Genomic DNA, 17,761 nt, shown 5'->3' with positions numbered 1-17,761 from the left:
TACGAGGCTTAATTCGCCTGGTTAACCGGAAAGTTCGACGGACACAATTATAATCGATTGTTTCCACTTTCAATTAGGGTTCTCCATCCGTCATTTCTTGTGATCTGAACAAATTCTAGACACTTCCTTCGAAAAGTCGGGGAAACCGCATGCGAACAGCTGACAGAGCAAAACTCAACTTGTTGTTACTGTGAGAACAGGTGGTGATATAAGCTTGAGCAGAAGCGCTGCATAATATTCGGCAACGTAGAACTATGTCAGAAACATGGTCGTGAACATGCCCCCTTGGCTGTGTGCTTTGCCGACTGTACGCAAATCTAAAAAAAGTGTTAATTATATTTGTACCATGTTTTAGGTCGATTTGGTAAAACTGTTTTGGCTCAAAGTCGTCATGCGTCTCATCGCACCGTTGGAAATTAATTTTAGCAACTTTTAAACGATGTAAAAGCGTTTTCTGTGCTTTGCGTCAATCCACAAGTTTCAGGAGAACATTTGTAGTGCTTCGTCGTCATTATTTAAGTAACTTTGACAGCGTAGGTACTGGAATTTTATTCAAAAAGTCCTCTGTAGTGTAAATAAAAATTGAAATAAAAAAATTATATAAAATAACAAAAAATTGAAACAAAAGCTGTCAGCTGAGCTGTTAATATCGACTTTGACAAAAGGAGCGAGGACAAATACAATAAAACACAAAAAATAGTCGTCCAAGAGAAGACAACAAACCAGCTTTTGATTGCAAATGTAGAATCTTAAAAATAAATATTTTTTTTTAGATAAGTGGATAATATATTTTTATGTTGAAATACGATAATATATTTTTAAATTTATGGTGTTTTCTAACTTTTTAGTCTTTTTAAATAAGTTTAGCAACATTGTATATTTGATTTTGTTGCAATTGTAAATTACGACGTTGAAATGAAAATGCTTCGTGATTGTATAACGTTCAAGTGTTAAAACGGCGATTGGCGGGTATATGTGGAAACCAACAATGCAATAAAAGCTAGCGCAAATATTTTTATGGCTTCAACAAACTTAAAAGAAGCTCAACTCTACGATAATTTCAGCAGTAAGGTTATCAACAGCAGCGCAGCATTGTAAATATTTCGTGGTGTGTTTATGCTTCGTTGTTATGAGGAAATTTTTGTGTAGCGTATATTGACCAGGCCTATTGGGGGCTATATTTATTTCGAAATTATGAGAACAGGTCAATCACTAACCATTATTTTGTGATGGTCCATAATCCTATTTGTAAAACTAACAAATAAAGTTAAATGACGTAGAAGAAAGTAAAACAATTGTGTTACCCAACAGCTTAAGTAATAAGTTTTGCTTCACAAAAAATAAACATGTCACTTTTTAATCAACTTTTGCTTCTAAGCCTTGCATCAAGCTTCATGCTAACTGGTAAGTCCAACTTGGGTGCCAACATGAATAATCGTTTAAAGTCGTTTACTTAAAAACTACCAGTACTATTTATACTAAAATGAGTTGGGCATTTACGCCATAGCTTGTTATCTAATGGAGCATTTTCTACTCTAATAGGTATTTTTTTAGGAAATATCTTACCAAGACTAATTATACTTATTCCAGTTTTTTTTATAAGCTTAACGACTCAAAAATCTTACGTTTGTATGTTTTATTTAATCACCGTTGCTTATTTCACCGCACAATTGCTGTCATTTAGATTAACATAATATCCCAATCCCGCATGACTTGTAAAATTAGCGTATCTTATCGCGTACTTAATGGCCAAGACGCAGCAAATCCAGGTAGGAAATGTAATAAAACTTCGTGTCCATTGGGTTTGCGTTCCTTTTGGTTGATTGGTTGATTCAACCATTTAGTTCGATGACTTACGACCACTTTGTCCACTAGGAGCGAAAGAGTGCAAGTTTGGAAGGGGTCCACGTGCAAGAGGGAACGACGACCTACTGTGCAAGTGCACGTCGCCATTCTCTGGGGATTCATGCACCGTTGGTAAGATAAAACATTCTTGCTCTGTGATTTATTTATATGTGTGTGATTTTTTTTTTGTAATCTTTTCGTTGAATATTTTGTTTAGTTGAACCCAAGGTTCCTAACTTACATTTCAAACGCCCAGTAATGACGCAACTTTGTGGATTCATCTATTAAAAAGTTATTTAAATTTGTATTAAATTGCAGGACAATTATTTTAAAGCTGCCAAAACATAACTTCTCACTAAAATTACATTCTATTTAGATACAGGTATATCCTTTCAAAGGAGATGGTTTGTTTTTCAAATACCAAATGTACACTTTTTGGCATGGCTTTAACTATGGAAAACACATTAAAGGCAAAAAAACGCCAGCCACCATAAAGATCCCCGTTTCATTTATAATACAACAGGGCCGACATTAAGTATTTTCATGCACTTCAACAACCAACCTGCCAAAAACACACAAACAAAATGCGGTAAAATGCAAGAGTTCCGTCGTAACTCTTTCCCTTCCAGCACAACACCAAAGCCCAAAACAACTTTGCGATCAATTTAACCCGGGATTTCCTGCTATCTTACTTTCCTGGAAATCCTGCCTTTTTGTCGATTGAGCATCGTTATTTTAATTACAAATAAGTAGTTACAGCATTTTGATTGGGTTGTGGAACATTTAAAGCAAGGTTTCGCGGCTGTGTAATAAGTATTCTACTGCTACTTGGTTTAAAGCAGTTGTTTGCAATTTTTTTGACTCGCGGCAAACTAAAACAAAACTTAATATTTCGCGGCACACTTCAAGCAGACAACAAATAAAATAATTTTATAATCAACACACGACAAACTATATGTAAATGTCTCAATATTATTAATTTGTGATGGATAGTCCGTATTTAAGCGTAGAATGCTTTCGTGTATGCATATTGGTAATACAAATACTACATTTTACGAAATTACGAAAGTTTCTAAGAACACTAGTGTGCCGCAGCACATGTTTGAGAATCACAGGTTTAGAGGCTGGGACGGTTGCAATGCAACAAATATTGTATTAACCATCGTAATACCGCAACCAATCAATAAAGTCGTCCAAAGGGTCGGGAATTGGAACAAACCACTGACCCGCGATTTGTTTTAAAACTCGCCCATTTACCCCAATGAAACGTTTTGTAATTAAAGATTAACAACTAAAAAACGTTTTGTAAATAAATTGTTGGTGTAATTAAATATTGAGACGTTTTGCAATTAAATATTTGACTCTTTGATTTGTGTGCAAGTGCAATAGGTGGCGTATTCCTACGGTCGTGAGTTCGAATCCCATCAAAGCACCATAATATATGTCGGCTTACAAAGTAATTTTGCTTTCAGATTGGAATACTTTCACCGAGGGGGCAGTTGGACCCCAAGGCCCCCCAGGCGCCGATGGGGTACCAGGGTTTAACGGTCTGACTGGGGCTGCTGGACCCGCAGGTCCCCCCGGGGAACATGGCCCCCGGGGACCAAAAGGACCCAGGGTCAGCAAAGAGGAACTGAACAGTCGGATAAAAGAGTTGCTTGAAAGTAAGTGTGACATTAAATTTAAAATGCATTTGAAAATAACTCGTTTTGAGACTTTATTTAAGCAAAGCAAGTTTTTTTTGTCTAACTAAGAGAAAGTAAAGAAAGTGTGTTCTTCCCATTTGCTTGTTCTTCCCATGGACCATTAAGTAGGTCGGGAAGGTCTGAAGTGTCAGTAATGGGTTCAGGCCCAGCCCTCAGGACAACCATTCCCGAAGGGAGATGGTGCCGCCACTAGGAGGTAGGGCCCGAGTTATAACTGCGCATCGGCAGAAGGTCAACACTTTTACCTTTTGGTTTTGGTGTACAGATAATAGAGTGTCAGTAGTAGGTAATAAGTTTAGTATTTATACTATCCTTCCAAAAAACGGTTTTACCCAGAAAAAAAATGCCAGGACACAAACCCCACAGTTATCCGGTTAAAGACCACCGCCCGGTAAGTATCTGCAAAGCAAGTGTTGTGTTGAAGATTTAAAGCTGAGTAAAGTTCATCTTGACTTAGTTTTTTAAGCAAGTTTGTTTTTATTAGTTTTGTATTGTGTTTGCCAACTTACTATCCATGTATTAAAAAATCCTGTAACGTTCATTTCTAAATGACATCATCCTCGTTTCTAAGTTATTGTGGTCATTAATTATGGTTTTAAATCGCCCTTATCATGTCAAAACACGGTTGTTAAAACCCACTAAGGAGAATTTTGTCGGATGCACAAACAAGTTTGTTTGCGAAATTTTCAAAAAGCTTACAAAAAACTTTGATAAAAGCATTTTTAAGGTTTTATTTATTCTCGAAATTTAATATCCGGCCCGCGGTCGCCAATCAAAGTTTGTAGAAAGTCATTACAACATCGCTTCTGTTAGATACCACCTGATGTGGGATATTATTTCAAAGGCCGGTGCTAAAACACATCTACTGACACGTGTTTGCTATTACAGACCGACAGCAGTGCCGAGGAATAGTGTTTAAAGGCTGGTGCTACTGGCTGCCGCTGACCACCACAAAACTCGGCATGTTCAACACAAAGCAAAAGGCGGAACAGGCCTGTAGACTCTTCAACGGAACGCTGTTCGACCTGGAGAGCCAGGAAATGTATGACGCCGTGTCCAGCTACATCTCTCATGCCTGGAATCTCTTCATTGATGGAACTACGCTTAACGGGGTCGATGTATGGATTGCAAGCTATTATGAGGTGGGTTGGAATTATTATCAGCAAGTCACAACTTGGAATTTTTAAATATGTTTTAAAATTTGAAATTATATGAAGAAACTTTTTTAATGCATTTCAAAAAGAGTTCTTTAACTAAAATTCTCTATTTTAATCGAAAAAACCCATCATTTCCAAACCAAATATTGGATTTAAGATTGCGTAATTTTTTATCCAAAACACAATTTTTTCACAAAATGTCCGAATTGACCTTCATTTTTTATCCGCAGGACGGCGAATTCCACAGTTCGACCGGAGGTCCGCTTTTCACCGGTTCCGTGCGGACCGATCTTCCGCTATTGAGCAACGGACAAGCAGCTTTATCTGTGGCCACCCTACCCGGGAGACGCAATAATCAGCTGGGGTATTGGACCCCACGCCCCAACGATATTTACCCAGTTCCTGTGTGTAAAACTCCCGCACATTAAGGGTATTTCCCTCTTTATAAAGCGACGCCTCCCAAATTCTTTTTTTTCATCAATAGATTATGAGAAACCATAAAAATAACATAACTTTGTCATTAATGATTAAACACTGAAAAATGGTTAAACTTTGTCAAACCTTATTTTTATTTTTGGAATCAAAATTTGTTACCGGGTTTTGTATTTTTCGCTTTGAAATTGTAAATAAGTTAGAGCTGTGTTTGGTGTGTAGAAGTCATATACTATTAGTTACACAAATAAACTTAAATGATATAGTATTGCATTTCTCTTCCAGTCGTTTATTTTTTTCAAACGTTCGACTGTGAACCGTGACCGACGATACTTTGGTATCGGCACCGATATCGCCTAATATCGGACGAGTTCCGATACTGCAACTTGGTATCGACTTTTTCGCTAGAAACACAAATTGTTCGTTTTTCAATTTTTGTATGAATAGATCCGCTAGGGGGCAGCAAACACATCAGGTTTTATGAAATTTTTTATTTGAATCTTCTACAAAAACATGGAACAACGCGATGCAATGCGGACCAAGACATAAATTTTAGCAAACGCCAACACCATGACTTCGCATACCTCACAAGCACAACTTTGCTTAAAAACATGTTTTAAGCCAGGGTTGGGCAGCTTAGAAAAGCGCTCGATGAAGGACACAATAAGCAACCTGAAGTTATGTTAACATAAACATGAAGGCTTTAATAAAAGTCACTAAGCTGTGGCCAGCTAAATACATTCATGTTATGTTATACCATTTCCGTATAAGTTTGCTCAGACCCGTGTTATATCCTTGTAGTGTAAAGCTCTAAAGTTGAAGTCATAAATAAAGGCAGACCTGTTGCAAATTTGAAGGTTTTGCATGAGACGACTGGACAAAAAAATAGCACGCAACTTTCAAAGAGATTGGTAAAAAAGGAGTGGATGTGTGACTGTCAAAGGCGGAGCCAGGGGGCCATGGCCACCCAAAAATGTATAAATGCTATACCAGGGACGCCGGATCGATTGCAGGGCAAGGGGGGCGACTTTTTTGGTAAGGGCTACATAGACCGCAAACGAGCCGAAATATTGGGGGGTGCGGGGGTACTCCGCCGGAAAAATTTTTGCGGCCACGCCCTCTAGATTGGCTTAAAATGGTAGCAAAAATGTTTTAACAAATGTCAAGCATGTCATTTTACGATTTTTTTGCATTTTTCCGTAGCTCAATCCCTACCCCCTTTATGATTTCCGTCGCATAATATTTAACATTGTGAAAGCAATATATCATTTTTCATGAAAAGGGCGTTTGCCCCCCCCCCCGCGCCCCCCTTCTCCGGCGTCCCTGTACTATACTCTTAATAATAATTTGTTTTGTAGCTTTTATGAGCAGTAGCCTACCACAACAGTCGATCACAGACATGTCATACCTTTAATTGTCATGCATTGTTACGTCGATGTAGTTAACATAACGTTTGCTATATTAATGTAGTTTTGCTACTTTTTAGTCATTTTTATTGCGCTAAAACTCAGTAAGTTGCTGCTTGAAACGGTTTGCCAGCATATTTATTTGTGTTCGATACGCAGTTCATACAATGGCAAAAGCTAAACAACAAAAGTTCAAACTTTGTTCTATTTTTATTAGTACGATACCGTTTTTGTGGTTGTTAAAGAAAAACTTGAATCGACAAAATTAGTGCCTCACCATCTAGGAACCTCACCGCACGTCACTGGACATTACAAAATTCAAGGCTCACATTAAATGAAATAAAATTGCCTTTAGCAAACCCACACCGCTGGCGTAAATGAGCAAAACTAGGGAAAACACGATTTTTGACATAATTGATTCTTCCTCGTAAAAAGCACTAGTCTAGCATATGTTGGCAGCCACAAATGCTACCTATTGCTAATCTTATTTGTGCAATTCAATGCTTTTCGTGCAATTTCTCACAAAGATTGCTGTCTAACAAGACCCTTGTTGTAAAGACTTATACGTCCCAGCCAAGTGATTTGCAAAATTCCGTCAAAGTTAAATCATTTTTAACAAAATATTAAATAAAGTCTCCGCAAAGTCATTGGGAAAGCAAGTCCAATCCAAGTGACAGCATTGCATCAAAAATGAAACTTTAGGGTAACATAAAAAGAATTGGGGAAAGATACAACTAAGGTTAAAGCTGCATGATCAGTGCACTGTAAAAAACGTGTTTTTAAAAGGTTTAATGTGGCCTGGATAATATTATATAGCATAAAGTAATTTGTAGGCCATTTGTGCAAATAAAAATCGCGATTTATTCTAATCAGAATGTGAACGGCAAAATATCTCTGCTATTTTTTGCATGTTTTGTCCCTAAACTTCGTTCCGTTTAATAAAGTAATGACTTAAATTTTTGTTTTGGCGTATAAATAAAAATTAGAACTAGAATTGGACAGAGCAGACACATGTCTTAACCTAAATCCACTTTCATTTTTATTCAGCGCTTCAGGTATTTTCAACGAAATAGGTTTTTGTTTATTTTGCCTTACTTAAGAAATAATTGTGGCAAACGTGTTTTTTTTTAAATCCAAAAAATAGTTTGGCCGAAATGACAATGGTTGCCATAACTACCTGCAATGTTGACGCTTTTGTTTGATACGGTAGAACGTCCAAGTTTAAATTAGGTTTTTAAATATTTAAACCAGGGGGGGTCACATTTTCTAGTAGCGGGCAAACTCAGTGCGGTCTCGGCGAGCCGTAATACATTATAACTATACATTATATTATAACAGTTTTGTTGTAAGGCTGGATCGCCACCGGACTTAAGACACGACGCGACGAAGCATGTCTGACTGTTGACTTTTTGCGTCGTGCCTGAAAGCGACTCTGTCCAATCCCCAGCGGGCCACCGACAAAGCGCGCGAAACTTAAACTGGCCAAAGCTAGGCTATATAATTCAGTTTTGACCATGGCGGAGGCAAATGAAATGAAAACTTTGTAAGAATTATGGATTGGAAAACGTAATAAGCGGTTTATACGGCAACACAAGTGCTGGGTACACCCTAGTTTTATAAATATATTATTTTATAAAAAGAGGGGTGGTTCTTTCTATACTCTAATAGTTTCAAATATCTGAACGGTAATTGTTGTGTCTCACTCTTTAGGCAAAATATCAGTAAAAAACAACCTCTCATGATTCTAATTCTAACGTTTAAGATCAGCGTCGTATCGGTTAGTGGGCCTATACATCTCTAAAATAAAACGAATCCACTTTTCATATGTAGACCAAAATGGAACAACGTAAAAAAGGTAGACTTTGAGTGCGAAATATGGCAAATTGGTCCCCATGTCTGTCATGGAAAAGCATTTATTATTACCTTTACAATGCAACAATTAAAAAACAGTGTTTTAAAAGGTCAATATGGAATGACTTAAGTCCAAGTCAAGTCATTTGTAAAAGAACTTCAGTCCAACTTAAGTCTTTTTGAATAAATATAACAAGAAGCCATTACACGAGCAAGTCAATTACAAGTCAAATACTTGTCAACAAAATTAAACTATTAAAATTGGAAACTCTTCCGATTATAAGCAATGACTCAATCCAAAACACAATGTGTAGCACAAATCGCAATATATGGCAAGCTCATCGTTTTACGTGCAAAATTAAGATAAATACCCAATTTTACAAAAAAACACTGCTTAATGAAAACACTTTTAAATCAAAGTCATTTGTTGAAAGACTTAATAAGTCAAGTCAAGTAATTTTGCTCAAAAGACTTAAGTCATGTCAAGTCATTTGAAAACAGTGACTTAAATGCACTTAAGTACGATCGACGTATGTCATTACAACTCTGTTGGCAAACAGCCAAAAGCTTGCACATCATTTAAACTTGGACGCAATTGTAGCAAATGGTTCATTAGCTTTGTAAATAGAATTCAACCAAGGTGACCTACTTTTTGCAAAAACGCAAAGGTAACCGCGAACCACTTACTTTTGTTTGTGCCCCGTGACGCGCAATTACTGAGAAAACGTGGCCGGATTACTTATACTGCCAATATGTTTATTACCAGCTTTTCTGGCGTATTTTCTCCATTCAGCTGCTTAACTTAATGGGCTGAAAAATCGTCATTCAAGTCCAAGAATAAAAATGTTAAATAAGTTCTTTAAAAAATGCTGCGTAACAGCGCAAAAATATCACCTATCATAGATGCAATCTGTTGTTGTTTATAACGCGTTTGAAACCGGGCTTTACGTTTCTTATAAATTACCAACAAAATTCTACTATTTTATGCAGTTTTTAGGTGGCCTTAAATGCAATAGATAAGTGGTTTGGTGAACGAAACCAAAATAATCAAAAATCGAAAATCGAGGATTTTTTCTAGTCGAGATTGTTAACTTTTACGAGGCTTAATTCGCCTGGTTAATCGGAAAGTTCGACGAACACAATTATGATCGATTGTTTCCACTTTTAATTAAGGTTCTCCATCCGTCATTTATTGTGATCTGACAACAAACTCTAGGCACTTCCTTCAACAAAATCGAAAGTCCGGGAAACCGCATGCGAACAGCTGACAAGGTCAAAGTCAACTTGTTGTTGTTGTAAAAGCTGGTGGTGATATAAGCTTGAGCAGAAGCGCTGCATAATATTCGGCAACGTAGAGTTATGGCAGAAACATGGTCGTGAACATGCCCCCTTGGCTGTGTGCTTTGCCGACTGTACGCAAATCTAAAAAAAGTGTTAATTATATTTGTACCATGTTTTAGGTCGATTTGGTAAAACTGTTTTGGCTCAAAGTCGTCATGAGTCTCATCGCACCGTTGGAAATTAATTTTAGCAACTTTTAAACGATGTAAAAGCGTTTTCTGTGCTTTGCGTCAATCCACAAGTTTCAGGAGAACATTTGTAGTGCTTCGTCGTCATTATTTAAGTAACTTTGGCAGCGTAGGTACTGGAATTTTATTCAAAAAGTCCTCTGTAGTGTAAATAAAAATTGAAATAAAAAAATTATATAAAATAACAAAATTTGAAACAAAATCTGTCAGCTGAGCTGTTAATATCGACTTTGACACAAGGAGCGAGGACAAATACAATAAAACACAAAAAATAGTCGTCCTATAGAGAAAACAACAAACCAGCTTTAGATTGCAAATGTATAGAATATTAAAAATAAATATTTTTTTTTTAGATAAGTGGATAATATATTTTTATGTTGAAATACGATAATATATTTTTAAATTTATGGTGTTTTCTAACTTTTAATTCTTTTTAAATAAGTTTAGCAACAATGTATATTTGATTTTGTTGCAAGTGTAAATTACGACGTTGAAATGAAAATGCTCCGTGATTGTATAACGTTCAAGTGTTAAAACGGCGATTGGCACATATATGTGGAAACCAACAATGCAATAAAAGCTAGCGCAAATATTTTTATGGCTTCAAACAAACTTAAAAGAAGCTCAACTCTACGATAATTTCAGCAGTAAGGTTATCAACAGCAGCGCAGCATTGTAAATATTTCGTGGTGTGTTTATGCTTCGTTGTTATGAGGAAATTTTTGTGTAGCGTATATTGACCAGGCCTATTGGGGGCTATATTTATTTCGAAATTATTCGAACAGGTCAATCACTAACCATTATTTTGTGATGGGTCAGTGGTCCGTAATCCTATTTGTAAAACTAACAAATAAAGTTAAATGACATAGAAGGAAGTAAAACAATTGTGTTACCCAACAGCTTAAGTAATAAGTTTTGCTTCATAAAAAATAAACATGTCACTTTTTAATCAACTTTTGCTTCTAAGCCTTGCATCAAGCTTCATGCTTACTGGTAAGTACAGCTTTGGGTACCGTACCGTACAAATTTCAGTGCTTGTTTAAAGTCATTTTCTTGAAAACTACCGGTATACTACTAAATTGTACATTTAAGCCACAGTCTGCCACCTGAATGAGCATTTTCTATTCTAAAAGGTATTTTTTTAGGAAATATCTTACCAAGAATAATTATACTTATTCTAGTTTCTATTTTTTTACAAGCTTAACGACTCAGAAATCTTACGTTTGCATGTTTTATTTAATCACCGTTGCTTATTTCACCGCACAATTGCATCATTTAGTACAGGATCGGTGCTGCATAAAATATGGGATGACGCTATCGATAAAAATACGAAACAACAGACTTCCTAAAAATCCTCCTAATTAGTAAGACTCTATAACTGAGTTTTGAAACTAATTTTGACAGATTAACATAATATCCCAATCCCGCATGACTTGTAAAATTAGCGTATCTTATCGCGTACTTAATGGCCAAGACGCAGCAAATCCAGGTAGGAAATGTAATAAAACTTCGTGTCCATTGGAATTGCGTTCCTTTTGGTTGATTGGTTGATTCAACCATTTAGTTCGATGACTTACGACCACTTTGTCCACTAGGAGCGAAAGAGTGCAAGTTTGGAAGGGGTCCACGTGCAAGAGGGGACGACGACCTACTGTGCAAGTGCACGTCGCCATTCTCTGGGGATTCATGCACCGTTGGTAAGATAAAACATTCTTGCTCTGTGATTTATTTATATGTGTGTGATTTTTTTTGTAATCTTTTCGTTGAATATTTTGTTTAGTTGAACCCAAGGTTTCCTAACTTACATTTCAAACGTCCAGTAATGACGCAACTTTGTGGAGTCATGTATTAAAAAGTTATTTAAATTTGTATTAAATTGCAGGAAAATTATTTTCAAGCTGCCAAAACATAACTTCTCACTAAAATTACAATCTATTTAGATACAGGTATATCCTTTCAAAGGGGATGGTTTGTTTTTCAAATACCAAATGTACACTTTTTGGCATGGCTTTAACTGTGGAAAACACATTAAAGGCAAAAAAACGCCAGCCACCATAAAGATCCCCGTTTCATTTATAATACAAGAGGGCCGACATTAAGTATTTTCATGCACTTCAACAACCAACCTGCCAAAAACACACAAACAAAATGCGGTAAAATGCAAGAGTTCCGTCGTAACTCTTTCCCTTCCCAACACCAAAGCCCAAAACAACTTTGCGATCAATTTAACCCGGGATTTCCTGCTATCTTACTTTCCTGGAAATCCTGCCTTTTTGTCGATTGAGCATCGTACTTTTAATTACAAACAAGGGTGTAGTTACAGCATTTTGATTGGGTTGTGGAACATTTAAAGCAAGGTTCCGCGGCTGTGTAATAAGTATTCTACTGCTACTTGGTTTAAAGCAGTGGTTTGCAATTTTTTTGACTCGCGGCAAACTAAAACAAAACTTAATATTTCGCGGCACACTTCAAGCAGACAACAAATAAAATAATTTTATAATCAACACACGACAAACTATATGTAAATGTCTCAATATTATTAATCAGTTATGGATAGTCCGTATTTAAGCGTAGAATGCTTTCGTGTATGAATATTGGTAATACAAATACTCCATTTTACGAAATTACGAAAGTTTCCAAGAACACTAGTGTGCCGCAGCACATGTTTGAGAATCACAGGTTTAGAGGCTGGGACGGTTGCAATGCAACAAATATTGTATTAACCATCGCAATACCGCAACCAATCAATAAAGTCGTCCAAAGGGTCGGGAATTGGAACAAACCACTGACCCGCGATTTGTTTTAAAACTCGCCCATTTACCCCAATGAAACGTTTTGTAATTAAAGATTAACAACTAAAAAACGTTTTGTAAATAAATTGTTGGTGTAATTAAATATTGGGACGTTTTGTAATTAAATAATTGACTCTTTGATTTGTGTGCAAGTGCAATAGGTGGCGTATTCCTACGGTCGTGAGTTCGAATCCCATCAAAGCACCATAATATATGTCGGCTTACAAAGTAATTTTGCTTTCAGATTGGAATACTTTCACCGAGGGGGCAGTTGGACCCCAAGGCCCCCCAGGCGCCGATGGGGTACCAGGGTTTAACGGTCTGACTGGGGCTGCTGGACCCGCAGGTCCCCCCGGGGAACATGGCCCCCGGGGACCAAAAGGACCCAGGGTCAGCAAAGAGGAACTGAACAGTCGGATAAAAGAGTTGCTTGAAAGTAAGTGTGACATTAAATTTAAAATGCATTTGAAAATAACTCGTTTTGAGACTTTATTTAAGCAAAGCAAGTTTTTTTTGTCTAACTAAGAGAAAGTAAAGAAAGTGTGTTCTTCCCATTTGCTTGTTCTTCCCATGGACCATTAAGTAGGTCGGGAATGTCTGAAGTGTCAGTAATGGGTTCAGGCCCAGCCCTCAGGACAACCATTCCCGAAGGGAGATGGTGCCGCCACTAGGAGGTAGGGCCCGAGTTATAACTGCGCATCGGCAGAAGGTCAACACTTTTACCTTTTGGTTTTGGTGTACAGATAATAGAGTGTCAGTAGTAGGTAATAAGTTTAGTATTTATACTGTCCTTCCAAAAAAAGGGGTTACCCAGAAAAAAAAATGCCAGGACACAAACCCCACAGTTATCCGGTTAAAGACCACCGCCCGGTAAGTATCTGCAAAGCAAGTGTTGTGTTGAAGATTTAAAGCTGAGTAAAGTTCATCTTGACCTAGTTTTTTAAGCAAGTTTGTTTTTATTAGTTTTGTATTGTGTTTGCCAACTTACTATCCATGTATTAAAAAATCCTGTAACGTTCATTTCTAAATGACATCATCGTCATTTTTAAGTTATTTTGGTCATTAATTATGGTTTTAAATCGCCCTTATCATGTTAAAACAGGGTTGTTAAAATTCATTAAAGAGAGTTTTGTCGGATGAAAATGGCAAGTAATTTTTTGCGACATTTTTAAAAAGCTTACAAAAAACTTTGATAAAAGCATTTTTAAGGTTTCATTTGTCTTCGAAATTTAATATCCGTCCCGCGGTCGCCAATCAAAGTTTGTAGAAAGTCATTACAACATCGCTTCTGTTACATACCACCTGATGTGGGATATTATTTCAAAGGCCGGTGCTAAAACACATCTACTGACACGTGTTTGCTATTACAGACCGACAGCAGTGCCGAGGAATAGTGTTTAAAGGCTGGTGCTACTGGCTGCCGCTAACCACCACAAAACTCGGCATGTTCAACACAAAGCAAAAGGCGGAACAGGCCTGTAGACTCTTTAACGGAACGCTGTTCGACCTGGAGAGCCAGGAAATGTATGACGCCGTGTCCAGCTACATCTCTCATGCCTGGAATCTCTTCATTGATGGAACTACGCTTAACGGCGTCGATGTATGGATTGCAAGCTATTATGAGGTGGGTTGGAATTATTATCAGCAAGTCACAACTTGGAATTTTTAAATATGTTTTAAAATTTGAAATTGTGTGAAGAAACATTTTTAATGCATTTCAAAAAGAGTTCTTTAACTAAAATTCTCTATTTTAATCGAAGAAACCCATCATTTCCAAACCAAATATTGGATTTAAGATTGCGTAATTTTTTATCCAAAACACAATTTTTTCACAAAATGTCCGAATTGACCTTCATTTTTATCCGCAGGACGGCGAATTCCACAGTTCGACCGGAGGTCCGCTTTTCACCGGTTCCGTGCGGACCGATCTTCCGCTATTGAGCAACGGACAAGCAGCTTTATCTGTGGCCACCCTACCCGGGAGACGCAATTACCAGCTGGGGTATTGGACCCCACGCCCCAACGATATTTACCCAGTTCCTGTGTGTAAAACTCCCGCAAATTAAGGGTATTTCCCTCTTTATAAAGCGACGCCCGCCAAATTCTTTTTTTTCATCAATAGATCATGAGAAACCATAAAAATAACATAACTTTGTCATTAATGATTAAATAACTGAAGTCTTTATAAAAAAAGCATAATTTTGTTGTTATACGGCAAAAAGAATAAAAATCCTGAATATGCCAAGATATAACAACATTTTCTCATAAAAACAAAGTTAATTTGTAAAAGAATTACAAACTATATTTATTATAATTAGAGTGTTAAATGTTTACAACAATCAAAAATGGTTAAACTTTGTCAAACCTCATTTTTATTTTTGCAATCAAAATTCGTTACCGGGTTTTGTATTTTTCGCTTTGAAATTGTAAATAAGTTAGAGCTGTGTTTGGTGTGTAGAAGTCATATACTATTAGTTACACAAATAAACTTAAATGATATAGTATTGCATTTCTCTTCCAGTCGTTTATTTTTTTCAAACGTTCGACTGTGAACCGTGACCGACGATACTTTGGTATCGGCACCGATATCGCCTAATATCGGACGAGTTCCGATACTGCAACTTGGTATCGACTTTTTCGCTAACAGAAACACATAACTGGCCGTTTTTCCATTTTTGTATGAATAGATCCGCTAGGGGGCAGCAAACACATCGGGTTTCACGAAAATTTTTATTTGAATCTTCTACAAAAACATGGAACAACGCGATGCAATGCGGACCAAGGCTGGGGTAAAATGCGGAAATACGAAAAAATCTAACATAACTCATACAAGATAATGTTACGTCACATAACAGGTTGTTGTTACGTCACATAACAGGGTATTGTTACGCCACATAAAGGGTATTGTTACGTCACATAACAGGGTATTGTTACGTCACATAACAGGGTATTGTTACGCCACATAACATGGTATTGTTACGTCACATAACAGGGTATTGTTACGTCACATAACAGGGTATTGTTACGCCACATAACAGGGTATTGTTACGTCACATAACAGGGTATTGTTACGTCACATAACAGGGTATTGTTACGCCATAGCAATTATTCGGAATCGATCGAGAAAGTAACGTTCGCAGCAAATTTATAAACTTAAAATATGTTTTAAATGGCACACATAAGCACCAATGAAAAACAGTCAGAGCAAAAATAAAGGCAAAAAAATGCAAACGGATTGAGAATAAATGTGTTGAAGACATGGTTTAAATGGCAAAAACGTCATTTAACTTAAAACATGTAAATGTAAATAAAACGGCACTTCACAACTTTTGGGCCGAGCATAAAAATCGTTTATTTTGAGTTTAAAACATCTAACGTAAAAAAAACAGAATTGAAAAAAATCATAAACCCACTCTAATGGGCATTTATCAAGTTTGAAAAGTAAAGGTTAAAACAACAAAATTTAATGAAACTCTGGTAAAATAATTGGTTTGTGATGTGGTAATCGACGATTTTGACGTCACAGTGAAACAGGCAGAGAATTGGGAAAATACTGTGATCGTAAAAGTACGTTTTCTGTTGAAATTCTAAACTGCGGAAAAAAACTGCAACATTGTAACTGCAAATGGCGGGGCTTTCCCACAAGCGAAAATTGTTGATGGTAGAAAGATTAAAAAGTAAAAAAACTTGGCACAGGGAAATATAGAACATATGACAAAGATTCTTGATTGTGAATAAAAGTTAATCGATTTGATAAAAAAAATTCCAAACTTAAAGTTTACCATGTTTTAAATGTGAGGTTAAACTGCAAGGGTTCGGTTAGCACAATTAGTATCATTTTAAAACAGTGCGGCAACTATCACAGACCGTAGTTAAACGTACTGCAGAAAAAAACTGCAAAGTAATGCGTTATTACATGCATCTATACTCTATAGTCGCGCGCCATCGAAGAAATTACGAAAAATCTCGTTTTAACCGATGCCCGGGTTGTTAATGTTAAATAATAAAGTCCTCAGTTCATGTGACATTAAAATGTTGGATTTACAAGAATGTGCAAGGAATGGAAACCGGCTTTAAGACATGTTTTATACGTGGTGAAAAACAATTCGATTGTTAATCAGGAAATTTGTTTTCTGGTCAATTCCAACAAAAATCTCACATTTTATGAAAACAGGCATTAATTTTAGTTTTAGTAGTTAGCAAAAAGCGGTCAAAGGTAACTGCAGGTCAGGTCAAAGGTAACTGCAGGTCAGGTTTAAATCAAGAGCACCAAATTGTCATGGATCGGCTGGTATTGTCCGACTTGTTGGCACTTATTGGGAACAAATGTCAGGCATTTTATGTCACAGTAGGCACATTTTGGTGAGTACTATAGTCGCCGCTTAAAATTGCACAAACGCAGGTTGTCAAACGCATTGGTACACACAATATTGAAAACGGGCAGCCATTTTGTGTCCAACTGTGTAAATGCAAGAAATCTAATCAAAAGCCCACAATAAATACAGCTGAGTCGATTTGGGCCCTAATTGTTAATTTTCTGTTTGATATTAAAAACATGACGGCCAAATATGAACTGTGACGTAACATTGCTGATGATAACCTGCGTTTTCGACGAGAAATGTGTAAAATTTTGTACAAAACACATGAAACGCGTGAATATAAATGTGAAAGAAACAAGAAATAACACAAAAAAGGTCTAAAAACACTGGGGAATCCCCACGTGGGCTGTATATGAGAAAATGATTTTGATGGAATGCTTTGAATTTTGCGGCAGTGTAAAGTTTGGCAGTAAAATCGTTCAACTAGAGTGAATCAGCAAATCCGTGGGGGCAGTGGAGCTATTTTGGCAGTTTCTAAAAAATCACAACTAAAAATAAACTACGAGGATAAAACTGCTGTTTAACACGTATTATGATTTCTTCAGCAACAGAACTTTTCAAACAGTAAAAAGAGTAAAAAAACCAACAAGGAGAAACAGCTAGAAGTGTGATTGAAACGCACAGAGTTAATGAAAAATAACGCAATATTAAACAACACATCGTG

At 36.7% G+C, this 17,761-nt stretch overlaps 2 protein-coding genes across 2 annotated transcripts; both read left to right on the top strand.

Annotated features, from left to right (window-relative positions):
* The first annotated feature begins 1,309 nt into the window (after positions 1–1,309).
* Positions 1,310–5,201, top strand: LOC146146438 (uncharacterized). Its single transcript, XM_083390351.1, has 5 exons — positions 1,310–1,404; positions 1,876–1,977; positions 3,318–3,509; positions 4,440–4,693; positions 4,939–5,201. The coding sequence occupies exons 1-5, from the start codon at positions 1,347–1,349 to the stop codon at positions 5,134–5,136; spliced, it is 804 nt and encodes a 267-aa protein (XP_083246477.1). The 5' UTR covers positions 1,310–1,346; the 3' UTR covers positions 5,137–5,201.
* Positions 5,202–10,824: 5,623 nt separating this feature from the next.
* LOC146146437 (uncharacterized) lies at positions 10,825–15,207 on the top strand. The gene is made up of 5 exons (XM_083390288.1): positions 10,825–10,919; positions 11,522–11,623; positions 12,963–13,154; positions 14,089–14,342; positions 14,587–15,207. The coding sequence occupies exons 1-5, from the start codon at positions 10,862–10,864 to the stop codon at positions 14,782–14,784; spliced, it is 804 nt and encodes a 267-aa protein (XP_083246414.1). The 5' UTR covers positions 10,825–10,861; the 3' UTR covers positions 14,785–15,207.
* Positions 15,208–17,761: the final 2,554 nt, after the last annotated feature.

This window comes from Ascidiella aspersa, chromosome 5 (assembly GCF_963924565.1).
Source record: "Ascidiella aspersa chromosome 5, kaAscAspe10.2, whole genome shotgun sequence".
Lineage (NCBI taxonomy): Eukaryota > Metazoa > Chordata > Ascidiacea > Phlebobranchia > Ascidiidae > Ascidiella > Ascidiella aspersa.
This window is presented reverse-complemented; position numbering and strand designations above follow the sequence as displayed.